We start from the raw sequence: 26,355 nt of genomic DNA, 5'->3' as shown, positions 1-26,355 counted from the left end.
GAAATATGTAATTGATTCTTTCATTTGTGGTAATGTCTAAATTTACCAAGTAAGGAAAGATTCTCATCACCCAAGTTACAATTGGACCGGGACTTGAAATCATGCAAGTTGTATAGCATGATGAATGAGAACTTTCAAGTATTGGAAAGTTAAGACTAATTACTTGTTCACATGGATGTGTGAGTTAAGTAATGGACTAAGGGATCGAGTACACATTCTTGTGCACTGGTCAAGTCCACCACAAAAGATCGATAAGACTATTCGGCATAGTTTACTAAAGCTCAGTAAATATGATTATACTTACATGCTTAAGTGTAACTCTGAGACATTGGAAAAGGTTCCAATGCATGGCAGAGCGAATAAGAAGAATCAAATTAGGCAGAAGGATAAAAGTTTCTCAAATCTGAAAAGATGGGAGAGTACTTTAGTATCGGTTTTTTGTGATCATCTTAATGATTTAGAAACCATAGCACAATTAGTTCTCTAAGGAAATCTTAGTGCATTCTTATGACTAAGAAGAGGAACTTGAATTGTTGAAATGGTTAAATCAAGAAGATGAGTCATACTTCGTTCCAATACAAGTCTTAGAGTCATACTCCAAGATTGTAATTTGAGTGACATGTCTTTAAGAAGGTTTAAAATACGTGTCAAATTTAAGAGTAAAAGTGTCCTACTCTTGTTCATTTGAAGTTGGTAAGTTGTGATGTTTTGGATAAAACAAAGACCAACTTAGGCCAACTATGTGAAGTGTTTTTCTTGATAAAGAATCCGCACTATCCCTTGAATGTTTGACAAGGGAGTCTTATAGGTCAAGAGGACAGTGGGAGTCTTAAAGGTCTTGAAAGTCTCAAGAACTAATCAAGAATAAAACCTAAAGTTCTTCACTAGCACACGACTTGAGGTTTATAACCTATTGTGCTGACATAGTCTGTGCCCATTCCAGTTAAAGTTGAGTTCTTAGAGTTCTCAATTGGTTGCACAACAACTTGGAAGCAATGGCAGGCCCTTGTGCTGCCAGGTGGCAAGAAATTAAGATTGAGTTCAGTCCATATGAGTTCAGATTTGTCATTATCCTTGTCTTGTGACTATGGCTTTGACAATTCACATGGATAAGAACACATACACCATTAAATCTAAGTGTCATAAGGTTTCTCTCCGATTCATGAAAATGATGGTAAGGAAACACTTCCACTAAGTAGATTTTAGCTAGATAGCAATTGTGATATTTGCATTCTCAAAGTCGTTAGTGGAGCGTGTGTGGTTTACCGGCACACTAACCTGGACTTGTGAGAAGTGGCAAAAAGGTCTAACCATTATGATTACGGCATCCCTCTTCATAATTGTTTAGACACACAAGTATGCTATCTAAGGGAAGGTGTATGATTTTGATAAAGTTCTATCAAAACAATCCAGTATCAGAAATCTGAACTTTGGTAAGAAAGTCAATAAAGTATTGATTTCTAGAAGTCCAGCTGATTTCTGAGTACATGTCAAAGCTAGTGGGAGCATAAGTGTTATGCTAATAATCATCATGTTAGTGGGAGCATGATAATTATGATAAGTATTGCAAGTTAGCAATGTTAATTATAGAAAACAAAAGGTTTCAATTGGGAAAAAGTTGTTTTGCTATAATTAAGGGAAAGGAAATTATACTTCATCTCAAATCTATAAGCTTAGATCGTGAGGTTTTAATCATTTAGTCAAGGAAATATATATGAATTTCATGTTGGAATGGCTCAACATAAGGAAATTCTGTATATGGGTCCATTATTTGCGTTCTAAAAATCGATTATGATGAGAACTTGGCAAATAGAAATGGAAATGTTATAGCAAAAGACTGGTTTAGTCTTTATGTGAGACATCATGAATCGTGTCCCATATGCTTCGGATATAGGACCGATTACATGTGCTATATTCATCCTTTCTGAAATTTTCAAAATGCCTAGGGCATTAAGAAGGGAACAAGTTTAGAACTGGATATGACTAAAAGGATTAAACAATTGTCGAGGAAAATCTAAGGTTTACCAAAGATTGGTTGCTCAAGGACAGTTGGAAGTATAGTGATAATTCTGGAAGGACCATATTGACATAATCTGTAAGGAGGCAACTCTTGTTCAGAAGTGATAGTCAAAATGAATCTGGAAATGTTTCAAAGTCAGAAATTTCAATCTGTGTAAGATTAAGGAAACTTAATGCAAGAAGGATGGTTCCAAGGAGTTGATCGCCTTTGGAATACTCTGTAATGATTGTTGCCAAGTCTTTCTGACTTTGTGCATAATCATTACAAGAGGATCAATGCATATAAGTTTAGAATCTAACAGATTTTAGTAAATGGCATGAATTTGGAATTCTTGCATTTGCAGTAAGGATTTGGGAGTGTGAAAAGAGAATCATTGAAGTTATGTTCAATTGATCTAGTTCACAAAGTAAAGATCATAGACAAACATAGTATGCATACTTGGTGTGTGGCATGACTAGTGTTTAGAAAAACATAGTGTACATGCTTGGAGCATGGGGTAACTATTGTTTTAAATTCAAGAATAAAGTTGATAGCTGAAATAGTATACAATAAATAATGTGTAATCATATGGTGATAAATAAAACGTGTTTTATTTATGTTCATAGGTTTTGATACCATATTGGATTCAATTATTATTGTGTTTCACTTTGCATGTTTTGACTTCCCGAATAAGCTAGGTCATTCTTCTAGAATGACTAAGTTATTCAAACCATCCACAGTCGGTCATATGTTGGAAGTATATATGAATTAAGACTGTCATGGGTTGGCTTGTAGAGGTCTAAGGTATTGGACAAATGGCTACAACACTCATGAGTGCTCATAAGTTCTGAGTATTGGATTCAACCCGCGCTCATTGGAATCACTTCATGGATTTTATCACAAGTGATCATGAGACGATAATATCTTATATTCTTCAAACCTAGAGATATGAGTTGTTACTATGAGTTGGTCGTACATTGATTGCACGAAACTGCATTTGGTAACTCGGTGCTATAAAACGTGTCTTTGTGTATGATTCAACAAGTAGTAGAACAAGCCATATGAGTCGAAGTTTATCCATTCCTTTTACCTTCGGGATAAAAGCGATATCTGTGGGCCCCTCGATGATTTGATGATGACAAATGGAAGTGCTCGGCCGGGCCAGGACTGATTTGATTTGTTCAATTAGTCAGTCGTCATAAATCGGAAATCGAGAAACAACAAATGGACAGAGAGAATGATTATAATCCATGTCTCAGTCCATATGATATCTAGAATGGAGGAATATATGATCCCTTATCTAATGGACAAGTCATTGACAAGATCAGAGTTCATCTACAACGTCAGAGTTCGACAGAAGCTTTTGAGAGCTACGATTGCCAGTTGGTTCCTGAAGTCATACGCAATAATAGTTTTAGACTTATCCAAGTGGGAGACTGTTGGATTAATGTCTAAGTCCATAATTATAATTGGTAAGACTTGACCCGACCCGGCATGGTCCATTTGGGTTGCATGGCATCATGCACTTGGATAGACTATAATGAGAGAAATAAGACACTTATGGTTATTAATATATTATAAGTTCTAGTATATTAATAATAAGAATAATAAGATTATTTAATTAGTATTGATCAAGAATTAATCTAGGATTAATTAAGTGATCAAAAGAAGACTAATTAAATATATGGGTTGATTGTACAAATCATCCATACTTATATAGTAGGCTAATGCTCCATGGATTATCTAGTTGGGCCAAAACCCATATGATGCTCCATGGATGCTCCATGGTGTATTTGAACCCATGGATCCAAGGAAATGAAAAGTCATGACAATTAGAGTTTACCCTAATTGTATAACTATATAAGCATCTTATTCTTGAGGAAAATCGGCCACTAGTATTATTCTAGAGAGGGCTAACCGATTTCATGAAGTGTAGAATTCACTCTAAGTTATTCCAAGTGTTTATGGTGTTGTGTGAACCATTTGAGGTGTCACACTTGGGGCACTAGGCACTCAAGCTTCATGAAGACATTCTACATCAAAGAGGTATGTATTCTATCTTGTTATATTGATAGTTTTGTATGCTAGATTAGGATAATACCTTGGATGTTCATATTTGCATGTATAATAGAGAAAACATAGATCCAAGGTATTTAGGGTTGCATGTACACTTAGGAGTGTTAGAATGCTCATAACCCAACAGATCTAATATGATTAAGGTAAGTTTCCATAAGATAAACATGAAAAAAAAATCCCGGTTTTGCCTAATCCTGACGCCCGGACTCGCCGAGTACACAAAGGGACTCGCCAAGTCAGGCCTACTCGCCGAGTCCACTTTGGAACTCGCCGAGTCAGTGACTCAGAAACCAAAAAATCGAATTTTGCAGGTTTGTTTCAGTTAATCAAGCAACAATTTAAAGAAAACCAAGCTAGGCTCTGATACCACTGATGGGTTTTAGCCATAAGTACTTTCCTATGTGCGCATGCAAAACCCTAATGCTCGGATCTAGGCTTTCTAATTAAACATGCTTTGAATCCAAGACTTCTAATGCCTAATTAGATTAAATAACAACATTGAAATAGATCTAGAACCATACCTTTGAATTCCTTGTTGATCTTGTTGTCTTGGAGCTTCTAGAGTCACAAATGTCACTCCTCTAATGGCTTACAAACACCAATAGCAAGAAAGATGATTTAGGAGAGAGGAGAGGGGAGGAATTCGGCCAGAGTATCTCTACTTTATATGGTGTGTCGAATTCCCTCACCCCTATGGTCTATTTATACTTGTAGATTCCTTAAGGATTACAGCTTTAACCCTAATTGGATAACTTAGACTTTAAGTTAATCCATATCCTTTCCTTGATAACCCTATGGACGATTTTGACTTATCCAAGCCCTAGAAATCATCCATCCTATCTTGGATAAGGATTTATAGTCTAAAGTGTAACTATCAAACAATTGACAATTTATACCCTCTTATTTAATTAATCTCTTCAAGTCACCAAATTAATTCCAATTAATCTATGACTTATATTAATCAAATAACCATATATTATTCCTTATAATATTTACTCTCTCTTAACAAATCATCCATCAAGTTGCTATGGTGAAGGCAACCCAAAAGGACCATGCACAACCGGATCAAATACTTGCCTAATATAGTTGCAGCCTTAGACACTATTCCAACACCTTGGTGGGTAATTAAACTTCTATTTTGGGATTTTGGCTAGTATATTGGGCTTCCTTGGATTTAAGCCTATGATGGGATTTGGGCCCAATTTGGAATATTTGGCCATATTGGTCTTTGGGTTGCTATTTAGGATTTGGGCCTTTTAAGTAGTTGGGTTGGGCCTTAGTTTTGGGCCAAGTAAGAAAAAGGGTAAAATGGTATTTTACCCTGGTTATGGGCTAAACAGCTTAGATTCTTAGTTATGGGTTTAGATCTAATTATTCATTGGATATTATTTTGATGGTGTTAGCGTGGGGATTTTTCGGACCAGTAGACTGAGATTCATATGAGTGTTTCAGCAGCTAGAGGTGAGTTTCATCGCTGTGTTTAGCGGGTCGAAGGCACCAATGTCAGCCCATGGTTTGTTATGTTTAGGATGCTAGATGTCTGCATGACTCTTGCATATGTTATGTGTTTGTATGTTTATCTGGTAGGGACCGATGGCCATTTTGTATGCTATTTATCTTTGTGATTATTGTATGTGTTATGTGTTTATATGTTTATATGGTTATATGTATATAGGGCGGGGCCCGATGACTGACAGATCTATATGTCGGACAGGGCCCATTATATGTTTATTATGTATGATATGTGGTATCTTGGGGAACTTTGTCACACCCCCGAACTAGATGGTGGAAACATCTGGGGGTTGGGTGACTTCATCTTGTAATATCATCATAGTGTATATAATTGAATCAAAGACAACATCATCATCACACATGAAATATAACTATCATCATAGTTTACATAAGTGTGTTAGTTTACAAATTACATTCCAAATATTTAATGTATGATGATAACAAAAAATACAACAAAATCCACGTGTTCTTGATGACCAACCTGCTTAACGATTCCCTGAGAATATAAGTTATTTTAAAAACGTCAACATATATAATGTTGGTGAGTTCATAAGCATATTTATTTGAAAAACTTTGTATCATTTTGTAAACCCCAGAAAATCCAATATTTTCTTGTTAAAAAAAAGGTCTAAGAGTTTTGTTTCAAATCTCATATTAAAGCATGTGTGTGCTTGTTTTTGATAGTGTATAAAATGAGTGTTCTAGAAAATCTGATATTTTCTGTATGATGTACAAAGTGTAATGTATAGAGTATATTTCCCATAAACATTGGATCTATGTTTTCTCTATAGTACATGCAAAATTTCATTTTCTAAGGCTTTCATCCTAACTAGCATATAATGGGGTATATGTATTACAAAAACCTAGTAGAATGACATACCTTTCTTGTAGCTTGGATTCCTTAAGACCTTGTGATCCTAGCACCCCAAATGTGATGCCTCAAATGCTTCACAAAACACCAGAACTCTTGGAATAACTTGAGAGAAGAGCACTTGTGCACAAAATTCGGCTAGCCCTCACCCTCATGTCTTAGTGCCGATTTTGCTTGCCATGGGGCTCTTTATATAGTGTGTCACATGTAGTGTTACACCATGTAAACCCTAATGTGCATGACTTTTCATTTCCTCCATGATCCATGGGTTTTAACCTCCATAGAGCACCCTATGGGTTCTAGCCCAATCTAATGAATCATGGATCATAAGCCCACTATATAACAATGAATGATTTACCAAATCAATCCCTATATATTTAATTTGTCTCTTTTGATCACAAAATTAATTCCAAATTAATTCTTGATCAATACTAATTAAATAATATGATTTCATATTAATATATTAGAGCTTATAATATATTAACAAATCATAAGTGTCCTTTCTCTCATTTTGTCTATCCAATTGTTATGATGCCATGCAACCCAAATGGACCATGCTAAATCGGGTCAAGTACATATCAAATATAGTTATGGACTTAGACACCTTATCTAACAGTCTCCCACTTGGATAAGTCTAATAACTATAGTTGCAAGTACGACTTCAGGATCCGACCAACAATCGTAGCTCTTTCAAAGTCTCGCGGAAGTAAGTTGATGCGCCATTTAAGATAAGTGACCATATAATCCTCTGTTTGAGATATCATCTGGACAAATACATGGAACAACGTCGTACTTATTGTCCAACAATTTGTTTCCCAATTTCCAATTTGTTTGACATAGAACTTGATCGAACACATCAATTGAGTTCTAATCGGGCCCGATACATAGGTCAAAACAAAATCATCGAGGGGCCCAAGATATCACTTTTAATCCTCCAAGTACTAAAAGGAACAGATAAACTTCGAATCATATGATTTTACTAACTAATCATCGAATTATACACAACAACACGTTTTATAACATCAAGTTATCGATGCGTTTTCGTACTATCAATGTACAACCAACTCATAGTCAATAACTCATATATCTTGGTTTGAAGACTTATATGATATTACCATCTCACAATCACTCGAGATAAATTCCATGAAGTGATACAAGTGAGCGTGGGTTGATTCTAATACTTAGAAATTATGAGCACTCATGAATGTTGCAGCAACAATTGCTATGTCTAAGATAATTCAGAAAAATCTACAAACCCAATTCATGACAGTCTTATTTCAATACCTATATCCAAAGTATGATCGACTGTGGATAGTTTTAATAACATGATTTACTATAACATAATTATTCTGGAACTCAAAACATGCAAAATGAAACACTAGTAAATGATTGCCACAAGACAGTGCCATACTAGTAAATAAAAAACACATTTTATTTAAACATCAAATGTCAATTACATTTCAACTATTACAAGTTTTGAAAACTATCTAATTACTAAAACTAATATCATCCTTCAGCCCAATGCACCTCGCATGTTGTAAGTGCTTAACCCTATATAACCCTTCGTGAGAGGATCTGTTGGGTTGTCATCCAATGATACCCTCTTTGCCACGAGGAGTCCTTCTTCGATTCGATGTCTAATAAAGTGGTTTTTTTCTATCGACGTGTCTGGATCTATTTGTGATCCCCTAGTTCCTTGGCTAAGGCAATTGCACTCTCGTTATCGCAGAAAATCTCCATAGGCTCCATGATCTCCAATGAAGTTCTTCAGCCATATTGCCTCCTTCGCCACCTCGCTTGCTACTATATACTCTGATTCGCAAGTTGAATAAGCTAATGTCTCTTGCTTGGAACTTTTCCAATTAATTTCGCATCCATTTAGGGTAAAGACCCATCCCAACTGAGAACAGAAATTATCCCGATCAGTTTGAAAGCTAGCATCATTATACCCCACTACTCTCAAGTTATCACTCGCACCAAGGGTAAGGACCCAATCCTTAGTCCTCTGCAGGTGCTTGAGAATGTTCTTTACTGTAGTCCAGTGAGCCTTGCCAGGATTCCCTTGATATCAGCTAACCATGCTCAAAGCAAAGGCCACACCAGGGCGAGTACAAGTCATAGCATACATGATCGACCCAACCGCGGAAGCATACGGTACTCGACTCATCTCAACTATCTCACCCTATGTACTCGGGCTTTGAGTCTTACTTAGTTTGGCATTACTCTGGATCGATAAGTCACACTTATTGGAATCCTACATGTTGAACCTATTCAGTACCTTATCCAAGTAAGTACTTTGATTAAGTCCAATTAGTCTCTTACTCTTGTCTCTCAATATCCTTATCCCTAGGATATATGCAACTTTTCCAAGGTCCTTCATAGTGAAACACTTCTCAAGCCAGGACTTAACATACTGCAAGGTTGGGATGTCATTTCCTATAATTAGTATTTCATCCACATACAATACCAAAAAGCTAACTATACTCCCACTAGCCTTAACATATACACAGGACTCATCCTCGCTCCTCGAAAAGCCAAATTCCTTGACTTTCTCATCGAAACAAAGATTCCATCTGCGAGATGCTTGTTTTAATCTATAGATGGATTTCTCAAGCGTACACACTCTATTAAGGTACTTTACATCGACAAAACCCTCTGGCTGACTCATGTAAACATCCTCAGCCAACTTTCCATTAAGGAAAGTGGTTTTGACATGCATTTGTCATATTTCATAATCATGAAATGCAAAAATGGCTAGCATAACCCTAATAGACTTAATCTTTGCTACTGGTGAGAATGTCTAATCATAGTCAACTCCCAGAGTTTGAGTAAAGCCCTTCACAACCAGTCGCGCCTTATAAGTGTGTACATTGTCATCCATGTCGGTCTTCTTCTTGAAGATCCATTTGCACCCGACTGTCTTACGACCCGGTACATTGTCAACCAAGTTCCAAACTTGATTGTCATTGTAACACCCAAAGTTTTAAAGGCCAGGAAAGGAAAGAAAGCACTAATTTTAAGGGTCGACTCGGCGAGTCCAAGGAGGGACTCGGTGAGTCCGAGCGGGATCCGGGTCAAGGTGTAAGTGGCCAACTCGGCGAGTCGGCCAAGTGGACTCGGCGAGTCTGGTCTGTGCGATGAAAACCCTAAATCTGGGACTTTGGGCACTATTTAAGCTTCTTATTCTTTCCATTAGGGTTCCTTAGAGCATCCCTCATTCAGAAATCGAAGCCTAAGCCTCCATTGTTGTGCATCCAAGCTTCCAAGCCATTTTTGGGTGATTTGAAGGAAGAAGTGGGAGGGGAATCAGTGAAGCTTCAAGGATTGGCTTCAGATCTGGAGTTTGTGGAGTCTTTTTGAGGTATTGAAGGTATTAAGTCATTTCCTTCCCTTAGATCTATTTTGGTTGTGAGTTTTGGGCTTTTTAAGCCATGATTAGCCACCCTTATGGGTTAGAAGTCGGATCTAGAGTTGCTACTTCAAATCCAAGTGTGTTATGGCCTGGAGAAGCAAAAAGTATCAGCCCTTGAGTCGATTTTGAAGCCCCTTGGCCTTAAACCCTATTTTATGGCATATTTTGCCTAGATCTCCTTCTCTACATGTAAAGTTTGCAACTTTACGTGAGGAATAGGATTGGGAAGGGTAGATCTACTGTTTGGAGTCCATGCATGACTCAAAAGTCCTCTGCATGTAAGGAGAACTGAAGGGACTCGGCGAGTCCTTTGAGTGGACTCAGCGAGTAGCATGAAGTTGTGAAGAAACTCGACGAGTGGGATGAACAACTCGTCGAGTCGTATGAAGATTGCCTTGTACTCGGCGAGTCTGTTCTTGGACTCGGTGAGTCAGGTCGTGAAACCCCAAACCCTTCGAGTTGAGACTCGAATCAGTGAGTCGGGTGGAGACTCAGTGAGTTGGACAGGTTAGGACTCAGAAATCGGTAGACTCGGCGAGTCGAGTCGCGAATGGAAGGAATCTGATCATTTTGAACTCGACGAGTCAGTAGGGTGACTCGGCGAGTAAGGTTGACCTGGAAGGTTGACTTTGACCAGGACTTTAACCTTGGACCAGGGTTGACTTGGTTGTCTTTCGGGGGTCAGTTAGACTCAGTGTTGCATTGATATTGGTAGTTCGGGGAGCAAGGGGAGCAGGTGTTCCGTGAGTTGTCGGGCAGCAACTAGTGAGATCATCAACAAGTTCAGCCAGTGCAGGTGAGTTTCCCTTTGTGTGAATGGGTCTAAGGCCACAATGTCGGCCCATGTAGTTATGAGTAGAAGACCCGGGGGTTAGCCCTAGGCATAGTATGCTAGTATGATTTTCAGGACGAGGTCCAGTAATAGCGGGCGGGTGCCCAAGGAATTGTTTATATGATAGTTTATACTTGTGGTCTGTGTGATACATGTATGTGCCTAGTAGAGAGGTGAGTGTGGGCGAGGTCCCGTATCTCACCAATAGCAGAGTGTGGATGGGGTTCCATATCTCATTAGTAGCAGAATAGGAGCGAGGCCCAAACTAGAACAGGAGTGAGAGTGGGCTAGGCCCGTACCTCACTACCATTAGGAGCGTGGACGGGGTTCCATGACTCATCAGTAGCAGGACATGGGCGAGGCCCAGGATAGGCGAGGCCTTAGGACAGAACCAGTTGCATGTGTTAGTTATGTGTTGTGAAATGTTTATGTGTTATTATTTGTTGGCGGGCGAGGCCCTGTGACAGGCGAGGCCTAAGTAAAACAGATTTGTATCCTAGCGGGGCCTGGAGCAGCGGGGCCGTTGTAGCGGGCGAGGCCCGAGGTAGGGGCGAGGCCCAAGATAGTGGGCATGGCCCAGTATGTGCAGTATGTGGTTATGCATGGTATGTGGTAGGGTGGGGAACTCACTAAGCTTCGTGCTTACGGTTTTCAGTTTTGGTTTCAGGTACTTCCGGTAGCGGAGGGAAGAGATCGGAGTGATCGCATGGCACACACCATAGATTAGACAGCCTGGGAATGTTTACTCTGATAATGAACATGTGTTTTGAAAACTTATACTCATATTATGTTTTGGAATGATGACTTTACTTTAAGTAATGATTTATTAAAAGAAATTTTTGGTCTTAAATTTTGGGTCATTACAGTCATACATAGAATGAATCTCGCTGTCCATAGCCTCTTTCCATTTGGAAGATTTTGGGCCTGCCATGGCTTCCTTAAAGTTGTTAGGTTCATCCAAATTTATCAGTGTACTATCAGTGATAAATGCATCACCTTCTGTAGTAATATAGAAACCATAATAATAATCAGGTGTGTTCGTAACTCTTATGGAACACCTCAGAGGTACGGACTCATCAATTGGCTCAACAAGAGTTTCCTCCTCACTTTGGTGATGGATTCGGTTTTTGATGAAGAAACGAAAGATAGTGAAGGTGTTTTCGGCCTTGGAGTGTTACTTTGGGAAGAGTTTCGAACTTAAGAAGTTGTAAGAAGCTTAAACACGAAATGAAGGTAGTTATGAGAGTAAATCCTTAACACAAAATGGAATAACTCAACTTGAGTTTATATGATCTTACCATAAGTGTGAAGCTTGAAATGATCTTCTTGCACATACCCAAACTCACGAATTTGAAGAGGTAAAAGTGAGAGAGTTCTTGAGAGAACTTAGAAATGGAATGAAGTTTGAAATGGAGGGGGGGGGGGGGGGGGGAAGGGCCGAGTTTTAGAGAGGAAGATAGAGGAGAGAAATATCTTGCCATGAAGCGTGAGATTCTTAGATGTATGTGAGGTTAGATGCATGGACATCCTCCATGCAATAAAGTGTCAAGTATTAAGATTAATTAAACTTTCTCTTTTTTTTTTTTTACATATATATATATATATATATATATATATATATATATATATATATATATATATATATATATATATATATATACTAAGAATGGAGATGGGGGCGAAAATATAAGGTCCAATAAGGAAAATTTAAGCCCTTTAGGCCCACATATGTGTTTACGGCCCAAAGTGATAGAAGAAATGGGTTTTCGGCCCATATAATTAAGGAAGATGGTTTTCAGCCCAATAAGGCCCATGATGAGTCTTATGGCCCAAAATGTTATTGTATTGAATGTGGTTCCAACTAGGGCCTAAATGAGGTTTCTTATCCTAAAAGAATCAAGTTAAGGTTTTATTGGTTTATTAGGCCCAATAAGATGATCCTGGTCCAATAAAAGTTTGAACCGGGAAGTTAGGGTTTTAAACCCAAAGTTGAGTGAGTGTAGTGCGTTGAATTAGGTTTAAGGCTTCATGTGTGAATTTTGATTCGAATTGTTGTTGTTGAATGAATAACATGTATAACATAATACTTAGGGTTACAAAAATTCTCCAAAAGTAATTACACATGGATAAAATTTCCTAGCCATATAATACTAGTTGTGCAAACTCACTAAGATTTGGGATTACGGTTTTAAGTTTATGTTTTTAGGTACTTCTGGTTCGAAGGGGGAAGAGCCCAGGATGATTGTAGTACACACACCACCTCGTTCCGCATTTTATGTTACTATGATGTTTTGTGATGTAATTGATACACTTTGTTTCACCATGGTTTCTATAATGATGTTTTGGATAACAATTTTATTAATTTAAAAATGAAAATTTTTAGTCTTAATTTTTGGATGTTACAGTATCTGTGTTTTTTTGTTCTATAATAGCATCCAACTTTCATAAAGAAATTCATTTACATTAAATTTTATCTTATTTAGTTATTTTAACCATTTTTGACTAATACTTTTTCTACTATCATCCAACTTTTCAATTTACAATAGTTTACAATTTTTTGTTAAAACATTATTCCCGGTTTTTATCCCAGAACTTTACATTTTTTGGTAATGTAAACATAAAAATGGATAAATAGCAATAAATAAGTTTGATTAATGAAAAAAAAAAACAACGTTGGTAAGATGAATACAATAAATTGAGAATTGAAACATTTAACATTTTCTTTGTTATCCTCTATGTGTTTGAAAGTATAATCCTCTTTAATAGCATCCTATTTTGTCTGTGTCTTCTATGTGTTTTTGTTTTTCTTAAACTAAGTTTTTATTACACTATATATATTCTATTAAAATATTATTTTATTCTTTTATGTTTATATTAACAGTCTCAATGGCTACCCAAAATCCTTCATCTTTTTTGTCAGTAGAAACCTCGCAATCATATTCTGAATATGATAATTTTTTGATTAAGCACGATCTTAAGTGTAGCACCCTGTTCGGGATCATTCTGTGATTCAGGACTATAGGCTGGAAGTCGATTGTGCAAAGGCTTTGGACCTTAAGGAGGCGATGTTTAAACCTTTTTGGAAGGAGGTAATGATGGTTATGGGATCTAAACATTTGAATTGTGTTTTGGAGTCAAAGGGTAAAACGGGAAAAGTCATAGGCCGGGTACTTACGTGAAATATTGATTTTTTTTCGAGAATTTTTTAGTCCAAGATATTTAGATAATATTGTAGAGCTCTTCAATACCTTTCCGTGGATATAAAGATCGTCGAAAACGGAGTTGGAACGAAGAAGTTTTGACCGTTTGAAGTTAGGGAGGTTTTGGGGTTGAGCTGCGTACGTTGGGTGTACTCAAAGTGTACGTTGGGCGTACTAGGGCATCCTTAGTACGCTGGGTGTATTTTAAGTACGTTGGGCATACACGATCAGTGCCCAAACCCTATTTTCATGGTTTGAGCCCTATTTAAGCTCGTTGACTTCCCCAAACTTATTCCATTCTCAGCCCCCAGCTTTCCAACACCCTCTCTTGTAACCTTAACCCTAGATTGAGCATTGTGAGCAAAAAGAATGTGTTTTTAAGTGCTTTGGAGTGTTCTTGGTGAATATTGGAGAAGAATGGACTCATTGAAGAAGTGGTGGTTGCATTGGAGGTTATAGATCCAAACTTTGTTCACCTTGATCTTTCTTCTAGAGGTATAAAGTTTGAATCTTGATGATGAAATTGTTAGATCTATCTAATTTTCGGTGTTATGAGCTTTTGGTCACTTTAATTTCATAAAGTTTAGATCTTCAAAGTTTATGACCTTGTTATGGATAAAGTTGGAAACTTTTTCCATCTAAACATCATTTGGTTTCAGATTTGAAGCTTGGAGACTTATACTTAATGGATTAAGTTGAAAAAGATGCTGTTGAAAAATGTTCTTATGTAACCTTGTATGTGACCATAACTGAAATAAGATGAACTATTTTTATACAATCTAACAAATATTATCAGTTATTTCAGGTTGCATGAATGCGTGATAAAACGGAAAATACGAAAACATGCGAATGACGAAAACACATATGTGTGACTAAACATTTTCAACAATATATATATATATATATATATATATATATATATATATATATATATATATATATATGTATGTATTATATACATATGTATGTATTATATATGTATATATGTATTATATATATATTGTATATATGTTGAATAGTCAAACAAAGGAGAAATGGTCAACAAAGTCAAGGAAATGAGAAGCCAAATGAAGACCCACGTTTTTTGCCTCCTACTCTACATCAACTTGCATGACCAGCCATACTCTTCAACTTACACTCAAGTACACTAGATGAAGATATTTGTTTCAATGCATATATGTATACGTGAGTATGTAGTGTGAGTGTGTGTGTTCATTTGTAATATTGTAACACTTCTACAAACTACAAACTCTCCCAAGAACATCACAAATCTTCATCCTCCTCAAGAACAAAGACAAATCCCTGGAGCTAAATGAAGAACACCAAGATCAAACAAGAATCCAAGTGAAGAACACCAAGATCAAACAAGAAGCTAAATGAAGAACACCATCAACCATCTTCATCTTCTTCATTGAAACTAAAGGTTTTTCATCTTCACCACCTTTGATCATCACATCATACACCACCAAACACTTTCCTTACATCAAAACACCAAAACACAACCATGAAACAACCCAAAACCTTCTGCATCAAGATCAACCACAAAACCCATCACTATTCATCATCATCTTCATGAGAAATTTCACCACCTTTACCACCTTATATAAACCTCCTTCCAACCTCTAAACAACCTTGAAAACATCCTCAAAACACCATAACACCATTACCCTAGCCAAAACATCACAAACAAAACTTACCTTCAAATCACAAAAATCCCGAAATTGACTCTGACACGAACACGCCCCGTGTTAAAAACCAAGGCAAAATCAACACGCCCCGTGTTGCCCTCTGATTTCCTTCTTCATACTTCTGAACCTCAACACGCCCCGTGTTCAGCAAGGCTAAATTAACACGCCCCGTGTCAGCATCAGCATCATGAACACGCCCCGTGTTCAGCAAGGCTAAATCAACACGCCCCGTGTCAGCATCATTCTTCAAGAAAACCCTCCAAAACCCTCCTACACGACCCGTGTCACTTGTGCCTTATCTTACACGACCCGTGTGCATGTTTTTACCCAAAAATACTTCAACTACAAATACATAAACCCATGTATTTTGTACCCTTTTGTAAACACTTGTTTTACATAAAATCGAGCTTTAAATGAACTTTTTGTTACTTATCCAATGCCGGATTGATCTTTGAACAAATATCGACCAGTCGCTCCAAGAGTCCCAATATCGACCAGTCCATTCAAAGAACAAATATCGACCAGTCGCTCCATAAGTCCAGTTCAGTCAATTTATTGACGAACCTAGTTGATATATATTTATATATTTATATACTTTATTATAGCTTTATGTCATTTAAATATAGTCATTTAAATACAGTCATTTATATTATTTATAGCTTTACGTCATTTAAATACAGTCATTTATATTATTTATAGCTTTACGTCATTTAAATACAGTCATTTATATTATTTATAGCTTTACGTCATTTAAATACGATCATTTATATTATTATAGCTTTCAGTCATTTATAGCTTTCATATTTATACTTATTCCGCAATTATTATTCTTATATATATATATATATATATATATATATATATATATATATATATATATATATATATATATATATCTTATATATTAAACTGATATATCTGTCACACAGTAACTGGTAACCGAGGCTTTTGTTGTGGTGATCAGATTGTTATATTTCCAACATATCGGTATCTGAGCTGATATATAAAAGGAATAATATCCAACAATTGGTATCAGAGCTTGTGTGATTTACCTTGAAATTTTTGTCGAAAAACTTTTGGTTATAGCGTTTATAAACCTTCCATAAAGCTTTTCTTTAAAAATTTCATTTTAATATCACTTGTTCAAAATCCTTTCAAAAAAAATGTCTTTGGCAAATTACTCCAACATGAACTCTGTCTCCATTGCAAATAGCTTAGGATCTGGTTCACGGGCACCCATACTTATTCCTGAAGAGTATAATTCGTGGGTTGGCCGTATGAATCTTCATCTTAATGCTATAAATGAAGATGTCTGGAAGTGTGTAGAAGGAACATATGTTACTCCAGAAAATATGGCTACTCTTGCTACAAATCAAGCCACTCAAGTTGAAATTACAAAAAAGTTGGAACTCCAAGCCAAAAAGGAACTTGTTTCTGGAATACCTCACAATATTCTAAGTCAAATGGATGACATTATACTGTTAACCGCAAATCAAATTTGGGAGAATTTGAAAAATCGTTTTTGTGGAAATAAAAGAATTATCGGAAACAAAAGAACATCTGTTTTGAATGAATTCGATAATTTCAAAATGCTTTCATCAGAAACCATCCATGATGCTCATGATAGGTTCAATTTGATTATGGTTAAAATGAACAATTTGGGTATCAAAAAGACACAACACGAGATAAATCTCAAGTTTTTAAACAATCTTTTCGAAAGCTGGAAAATGGTTAAACTCATTATTCAGGGAAATCCAGCAATTCATACTGAAACTTTGTACAACTTGTATGGAGAACTTCAATCGTATGAATCCTCGATTGACCCACCAACCACTGCAGCTTTTGGAGGACCACTTGCACTTGTGTCCACAACTTCTCAAAACCAAACACCTTTCAATGATCAAAACTTTAATCATTTTAATCAGACTACATCTTTTCAAAACCAAGCCTTCCAGTCTGATTCGAATGATGAAGCAGATTATCAACAACTGTGTGCATTGGTTGCAAACACAAATCTCCAGAGATTTATCCCAAATCATGGTCAATCAAATTTTAGACCAAATTTTCAACCAAGACCATCTTTTGGACAAAATAACTCAAGTTTTCAACCAAGACCATCTTTTGGTCAAAACAACTCAGGTTTTCAACCTAGACCTTACTTTGGACAAAATTCTCAAAGACCTTCTTTCCAAAATAACTCAAACCAAGGTTTTCAAAACCAGGGATTTCAAAACGATCCAAACTCAGGTCATAATCACAATCCAAACAACAGTTTTCAAAATCAAAACAGAGGTTTCCAAAATCAAGGTTACAACAATCAAAACAATGGTTTTCAAAACAACCAAAATTTTGGATTCCAACAAAACCATTCTCAACCTTCCCAACAAACCCAAAGTCAACACCTGAAAGACTTCCGATTAAAAGTCAAAAGGATGATAGTGATGAAGAAGTGATCATTTGTCACAACTGCAAAGGAACAAATCACTATGCCAGAGAATGTCGAGCCAAAAACAAAACCAAAATCAAATACTCAGCATACTATGCTCAAAGAGCCGATGAATTGAAGAAACTGGAAAACCAAGAAAAGCAAAGAGCATTGATGGCAATCCATGAACCAAGTGTGGAATACTGGCCAACTTCTGATGACGAAGCTGAACACGAACCAACACAATCAAACTTCTGCTTCGTAGCTGGTGTTGAAATACCTTCAAGAGCTCCAAACGTCATAGAACAGGTATGGTCTATGATCTCTGAACTTGGTTTTTCCAAAACAATTTTTGAGTCCCACATAACCAAAATTGAGACTAGTCTGGAAGTTGATCTCAAAACATATCACGACACAATGGTCAATTATGATATTTGCAAATCTGAGTTACAAACCTTGCAACTCAAATTTGGAGAATCAACAAGAACGAAAAGCAAATTGGAAAGAGATGTTGAAAGAAAATCAGAAGATTATAATCACGTCTTGGAACAATTAAATCAGACCCTATTTCAGAAAAGGGATTTGGAACTAAAAAATCAGTCAGTCATTTCTTCTGAAATAAAAGATGTTTTAGAAATGGAAATCCTTCAGTTGAAACAAGACTTTCAAGAATCAACTGACAAATACAATGTTTTAAATGAAAAGCTGACTGATTCTTTAAAACAAATCAATTCTCTTGAAACCGAGAATAAAAGACTGATATGGAATATGGATTCTATCAAAGTTGCCAGAAAGCTAAGTGATGATATTTTCACCAAGGCAAACACCTTGGGAACTGGCAAAATTGATACGAATTATAGACCAGGAATTGGAAGAGAATCCTTTGAAATTGAACAAGCAAAACAGGAAAACATGACGAATTGTGAAAACTCTGAATCTACTCTACCTAATCTTTTCACATCTGTTAATGAGGAAGATTCAGATGAAGAAACAGTTATCAACTGTAGTCCAGATGATACTGCTTTCAGTGTTTCCAAAAAGTCTTTCAAAAGAGTTGTAAATTCTGAAACAGACTCTGCAAGTTCTTTAACTCACCAAATCAAACATACCGATGGAACCACTAAACTCAAAAAAAAATTGAATGGAGAAAATTCCTCTTATGAGGATGGTAGTACTTCTATACCAACTGCTTTTCCTACAATGACTTCATCAATTGTTGGAAAAACTAGTCTGGGACAAAAATACTCCAAGAAACAACAAACAAGCAAAAAATCCATTCAAGTCACCAAAACCCCACTAATCAAGACAAACATTTTTGAAAAACAACCAAAGAAACCAGTTAAACCATACGTCATACCTCATAAACAGGTTTCCAAACAAAAACCAAAATCTTTTCAAAAACCTTTTGAAAACCGCTTTCAAGATATTACTTTTAATCATTCAAGGAACTTTCAAAAACCATCACATCAGAAAGTTTCAAACCATCATCATCAAAAAGCTTTTCAAAATCGCCCATCACATCCCAGATATGAAGAAAACTTTTCAAACAAACCTTCACATCTAGGATATCTTTCACCAAATCACAGATCTTATCAACCCACAGGTTTATTGGTTTCTTTTGTTTATTAATTTAAATTATTTGTTTAAATTTAAAAGATAAAAAACATTTCAGTTTTAATAATTCGTTATTTTACTTATTTTCTTATATATTCAAAGTTCTCAATTATTTATACCTTCATATTTAACTTTTTTTTTTTAAATTAACTCATATAATTAATGAGTCTCATAACTAATTAAATGAATAAATATAAAGTAAATTGCAATAAATAATTTTTTTTTATTTTAAAATTTTACTTAAAAAAATTAATTTACACTTGATTTAACCTCACATAGTCACATCTCATAATATTTAAGGAAAATTAAAATAGTAAACGCCTAATTTTCTCGCTCATACTTTGTCAATACTCCCGATAAAAACCACCTGTTTCGAACCCAAATAGCGAAAACCTAAATTTAATATGATCTTACTCCTCTGTTTTTCTTCTTATTCCACCTGTACTCGGTTTTAGAAGTACTCATTGCAACCAAAATGGAGGACGATAGATTGATCGAAAGAGAAGATAACGAAGAAGAGGAAGAAGAAGCCCACGAAGAAGGAGAAGAAGGAGGGGTGTTAATTCCAGTGGAGAGAATCACACCTAGAGGTATACCATCTAAAGATGAGGATTATGAGGACGAAGAAGATTACGAAGAGGAAGAAGAAGGGGAGTTGATTCCGGTGGAGAGAATCATAGGTATATCATCTGAAGATGAGGATTAGAGGAGGAAGAATATTACGAAGACGAAGAAGCATATGAGTTGATTCCGACGGAGATGACTTCACCTAGTGTTTCAAATTCTATTGCCGATAGTAGAACATTTCTAGGGGAAGCGCTAATCAACGATGGCGTGTTGGACGATTTGGAAGACGGAGGAAAGGAAGAGTTGATTAGAGGCGAGATTGACGGTTTATAACCCCCACTATGACTTTCTACTTTAATCCCTAATATTGTATCCACTTCATTCAACTTTGAAAACACAGAGATTTATAGTTTCATTGATACATTTCATATTGATTCCAAATATAAGTATATCATCAATATAGAGGCATAAAATAACACAATCCAGAGGAAATATATTTGTTTGATGAACTATGAGAAAATCAATTTGAAAGTATAACATCAAACTTCTCATGATATTGTTTAGGTGCTTCTTTTATCCCCTCCAAAGTTTTCTTTAGTTTATGTACTTTATTCTCATTGCATGGCAACAAAAAACCCTTTTGTTGCTTCATGTAAACCTTATTATCCAAACCCCTGTTTAATAATATGATTTTTTACATCCATATGATGTATATGAAAATTATGAATTAAATCTAAAGCAATGAGTATTTGAATAGATGTTATTCTAACTAGTTGGGCGAAAGTATCAAAGTAATATACCATTTGTTTTGATTAAAATTCAAAATGATCAATCTTAACTTTAAAAGTTTGTATGAAGCCATTTGTATTTTCCTTAACCATGTACTTGCTTTGGAACCTTGAGGTAAATCTGAGATCTCCCAAGTAGCATCTGATATAAGAGAATCTATTTCGTCATTAATTATCTCCTTCCAAAAAGTAACATTCCTAGAATTTATGCCTTCGTGATAAGTCTTTGGTGCATCTTCTACATGTAGAAGAATAATCAGTTTTATTCAATACTTTGTGATTCCTATCACATTCAACTAATGTGATATTCCAAAAATCCAACCATAAAATTTTAAATTTAAAAAATCAGTGTATATGTTTTTAATAAAAGGTTTCATTTGTATTCATTACCAAATCATGAAATCATCTTTTAATGTCACATTATAATATTCATAATAAAAATGTCGAAGCTAAGTTTTGTTTTAAAAACCATAATTTAACATATAATTATTAAACTAGATGCCATGCCTCTTCGAAAATGTCCAAATATCTCAATCATGACATCTCCTTACCCTCCGAGCTTAAAGGAGACGAAAGAAAAGAAAAAAAATTGATATTCTTTTCTTTTCTCTAGAATTCTTTTCGAATTGGAAGAATAGTTTATAGGAAAAATTAAATTGAATCCTCTTTTCTTTTCTCTTGAATGCTTTAAAGGGAAGAAGACAACCATAATTCGAAATTTGGTCCCTAAAGATTAGCATACCAACGAATTCAACCCTAGACTCAATTTCTTTAACAAATGACTTCTAGAAATTACAATTTAGACCTTGGACTATATATACCATTAATTTAACACTTTTACGTATATATAATGCATTTTATTTAATTAATTCACTTGCCAAACGTAAAAAAACCTTTAATTACATAATTACTCACATTATTTATTAACCTATTTCAAAATAATTAAATAGAAACGAGGCAATACAACTAGGAATACAAGAGATTAATAGTTAATAAAATATATGCTAATATTTTTATCTTTTATGTCTAGAAAACATTTTTTCCAGGTGTATTAGAAGTCTTGGAAAATTGTCTCTTATTACTATCAGGGGCGGAGCCAGTAGGGGGGCTAGTGGGTGCTTTGCTCCCCATAACTCCATTGGTATTAGTGTATTATCAGTTAAAGTTCCCCCTCTATATTTTTACGATGTACGTCTTAACCCCCGCTATTCTAAAATTCTAGCTCTGCCCCTGATTACTATAGTCGATTTCTAGAGTGGGAGTACTTTATGGAACATGAGAGACAACTTGATCCAAGTTTGTTTAATCGTGTCGAAATTTATTCTCAAAAAACTTGACATCTATTGATTCCACCCTAAAAAGAACAAATGAATGGAAGTACATTGCTACTTCTTACATTAAACCCTAAAAAGAACTGTAAATCAACGTATACTGCAACTAATTATATGGTAATATAATTATAAATTAATACAAAATCGACGCTTTACATCATGCCTTGAAAAACGTCATGGCTCATTAAGCTTGAGGCTTGGCTTTGCTGCCACGCCACGCCTCATGCCATTTAGAACCTTGATATTTTGATTGCATTTTCTCACCTAGATTTCACATACGGAAAATTTATATTTTCCATTTTGTAAGCCCTTTTATTTTAAAATTTGGGCTTCCCCTAGATGGATCAAACCATGACTTTCATAAAAAAAATTATGTGAGAAAATACTCTCCACCTCTATCACTTCATGACTCCTTTTACCTTAGACTTAACAATTTGTTTATCCATGTCTGACAAATCTACACGACACAAATTGTAAAGCGCATCAAGATATAAAACACAAATACGACATAAAAATTATTTGTGTAACACGTGACACCACGTGAATATAACACAACTTTAACTATGTTACATGAAAATACAATTTACACAGATCTATCATCTATACATGTAATTATACACGAAAACCCGAACGATATATTTCATAATGTAGCAATGCTATATTTAAAAAAAATATATGTACAAATATTGAAAGCACATTGCTATAGCAAGCTAAAACCAGAAAGTAGCATTCTATATTTCATTAAATTATTCGTGTATACATGTCGTGTCACACAAATATTATCTGTGATTTATACGTGTTTATACATGTTAGTTCTTGTCTAACTTGTGTAAGAAACAAAAATTGAATTTGAAATTCGTGTTGACATGAAACATGAATTTGAAAAAACATACACAAAAAATGCATGTCGTGTTGCCGGCTATTTTATCTTTTTGAGTATCTACTTCAACCTTATATTTATTGAATGAATAAAAAATTATAATAAATATAAAAAAAAAATATTTTTAACAATCCTCAATGAAAGTTCTGAACATGAGGAATTTAGGTTACCATGTTCTACACAAAATAAATGTGAAGACTTGAGGTAGCATGTTATGTATATACTTTGATTAACTTATCGTAACCAACATACTAAGGTCATATTCACAACATTTAGGTACAAATGAGTCAAAGAAAACAGAGTTAATATCATAAAAGTCCTATGTTTTTTGCACTAAAAATGGAAAACGCCCTGAATTTAATTTTTCATTTACTGTGACCACGACATTTTCTTTGAGTTATCGTTTGAGGGCAAAGAGTCGGTCACCAGCAGGTAACCTGTACCATCCGGTCACCACTAAGCTATTCCGTAGCCATCACCTTTCATGAACCATCACTGCTAAAGGGTTTTTCATGCATTCGAGAAGGTTTTGACACCGAGAAGAGTTTCACAGTCCCCAATTTCACAACTTGAAGCTCCGAAATCGTTGGTGAAGTAAGGTTGGAAACAAGGTACGTGTATAGAAACAAGAAATTGATGATTATGAGGGTGGTTATCTTCGTCTATGGAGTTCCAAGTTTGAACTAACAAGTTGTGTGTGTGTGGTTTTTTTTTATGAAACATATGGCTTCTACTTCTGGAACTAAGAAGCCTAAAGGGCCTAAGCTCCCTGAGAAGATATATCTTCCAGACTCTGACTCCGATGAAGATGCATTTGACTTTAGCTTCTTGGATTTTTTTGAAGAAACTTTCAAAGCCCCCTCAAGACTATGTGATGATCAATTTCTTAACTTATTGTGTGATGAAAACGTATTAAGGAGGAGTATTGATGGAATGGTAGATGATGGAGATATTCCTGGTGTCCAACAAAAATAGCATGTCCACTTAGATGAGGGCAATGAAGATGTTGGTATGGAGTATAGGGTGCATGATCTCAATGTTGACTGGAAAGAGATGAGGCCCCGATTAGGAGACTGTTATGAATCCCCTGCTCAACTCAGGTTTGCTTTAACTAACTATGCAGTCCATGGAGGGTACCAACTTTATTTTGAAAAAAGTGATATAGTGAGGGTTATAGCTAAGTGTGATAGTGGAACCAGGGACAACAATGATAATAACAAAATGCAGTGTCCATTTAGGGTTGCAATTGGATGGAAGTACAACAAAAGAACATTCCAGATAAAATTTTGCAATGAAATGCATCTGTGTGCTAGGAATTATCATTTTGGTTCCTTAGTTACTAGCAATTGGTTAGCCAAACACTACCTGAAAGATGTAATCATGAAGCCCAATATGACATTGCTAGAGATGCAAGCAGATGTGCTACAAAGGTTTTCAGTGAGTGTATCTCTTGGGAAATGCCAAAGAGCAAGGGCTACTGCAATGGGGATGATAGAAGGGAAGTTAGAAGACCATTATGCCAAGGTTTGGGACTATGCATCTGCAATTAGGTTGAGTAATCCGGGTACAACTTGCTTGGTGGGGGTAGAAAGTAATCTGGGGTTTAACTAATTCAAAAGGTTTTATGTTGGCTTCAAGGCTTTCAGTGATGGATGGAGCAGAGGATGTAGAAGGGTAATAGGACTAGATGGTAGTCTCTTGAAGGGGCAGGTTAAGGGGGAGATTTTAACTGCTATTGGGAGGGATGCAGACAACCATGTCTACTCAATAGCATCGGCAGTTGTGAATGTTGAGAATAAGGACAACTTGACCTGGTTCATTGATAATTTGGTTGCTGATTTGGATCTTGGTGCTGGCAATAGATTGGTTGTTATCTCAGACAAACACAAGGTACCATAACATATACTGGTATAATATATATATATATATATATATATATATATATATATATATATATATATATATATTGTATGTTACAGTCATTAATATTTACATGTGTTGTGTTGTGTTTGTTTGTTAATTATAGGGACTTTTACAGGTTGTGGCATACCTACTCCCTAATGTTGAGCACAGACAATGTGCTAGACACATCTTTGCAAACTTTAGAAAGAAATTCACAGGATTAGAGCTAAAGAGTTTTTTCTGGGAAGCTATTATGAGTACAGTAGAAGGGGACTTTCTTGCTACAATGGAGAAGATAAAGAAGATAATAGAAACATGATACAATTATCTTATAGCAAGGAACCTGAAACTTGGTGCGGAGCCTTCTTTTCTCATGGGTATGCTTGTGAAGCAGTAGAGAATGGGGTTGCAGAATGCTTCAATGCCATGATCAAACAAATAAGGAAGAAGCCTATAATCACAATGCTTGAGGAAATAAGGATTCTCCTTATGAAAAGGTTTTTTCATCAAGGTCAAGAGGCCACCAAATGGAGGGGTAATTATGGGCCTAACATATAACTGAAGCTTAATGAATTTGAGAAAGATATAAGGTAATATAAGTTTTTATTAGCATGTATCCAAAAATATTAAGTATGTATTTATATGTGTACTTTGTTTGTTTTGTGTGTACGTTGTGGATAGTGGTGCCACGTGGTGGTGATGTGTTTGAGACTAGGTATGGCTACAATGGATACAAGGTTGATTTAGCTAGTCACACTTGCACCTACAACTTGTGGATGTTGTCGGGCATACCATGTGTGCATAGTCAAGCTGCAATCAACTATGTCCACAAAGATCCAAGTGAATTCATTTCTTTTGGTTCCACAAGGACAAATATGTTGCAACCTACAGTCAGAACATACAACCTGTTGGTGGAAGCAACTTGTGGCCAATGACTGAGTTTATTAAACCATTACCATCCATAGTTAGAAGGATGCCTGGAAGACCCAAAGTAAATAGAGTGAAGCATGCATCTGAACCAGAAGATGCCAAATACCCCTCTCAAAGGTTAAAGGTTACTAGGACTGTGAGGTGTGGAAAGTGCCAACAACTTGGGCATAATAAGATTTCATGCACAAATGATGAGGTACCTAAGCCACCTGTCCCAAAAAGGAAGATTGGAAGACATAGGAAAGATAGGGAAGGCCAACCTATCTTTGATCAATTCCCTCCAGTTGAGCCTGCTATACCAAGAAGTGATGTTGCTCCTCCCACAGTT

The 26,355-nt window shown here is 35.8% G+C and overlaps 1 protein-coding gene across 1 annotated transcript; it reads left to right on the top strand.

Annotated features, from left to right (window-relative positions):
• Positions 1 to 24,206: 24,206 nt before the first annotated feature.
• On the top strand, positions 24,207 to 25,416 carry LOC145006839 (uncharacterized). Its single transcript, XM_078965876.1, has 3 exons — positions 24,207 to 24,719; positions 24,834 to 25,085; positions 25,222 to 25,416. The coding sequence occupies exons 1-3, from the start codon at positions 24,207 to 24,209 to the stop codon at positions 25,414 to 25,416; spliced, it is 960 nt and encodes a 319-aa protein (XP_078822002.1).
• The last annotated feature ends 939 nt before the right edge of the window (positions 25,417 to 26,355 follow it).

Source organism: Lactuca saligna, chromosome 7 (genome assembly GCF_052625555.1).
Source record: "Lactuca saligna cultivar CGN05327 chromosome 7, ASM5262555v1, whole genome shotgun sequence".
Taxonomy (NCBI): domain Eukaryota; kingdom Viridiplantae; phylum Streptophyta; class Magnoliopsida; order Asterales; family Asteraceae; genus Lactuca; species Lactuca saligna.
This window is presented reverse-complemented; position numbering and strand designations above follow the sequence as displayed.

Coding starts and splice junctions, on each gene's coding strand:
- LOC145006839 (XM_078965876.1), top strand. CDS start 24,207: ATGGAGTATAGGGTGCATGATCTCAATGTTGACTGGAAAGAGATGAGG. Junction 24,720..24,833: donor TAGAAGACCATTATGCCAAG/GTTTGGGACTAT, acceptor GTTGGCTTCAAG/GCTTTCAGTGATGGATGGAG. Junction 25,086..25,221: donor TTATCTCAGACAAACACAAG/GTACCATAACAT, acceptor TGTTAATTATAG/GGACTTTTACAGGTTGTGGC.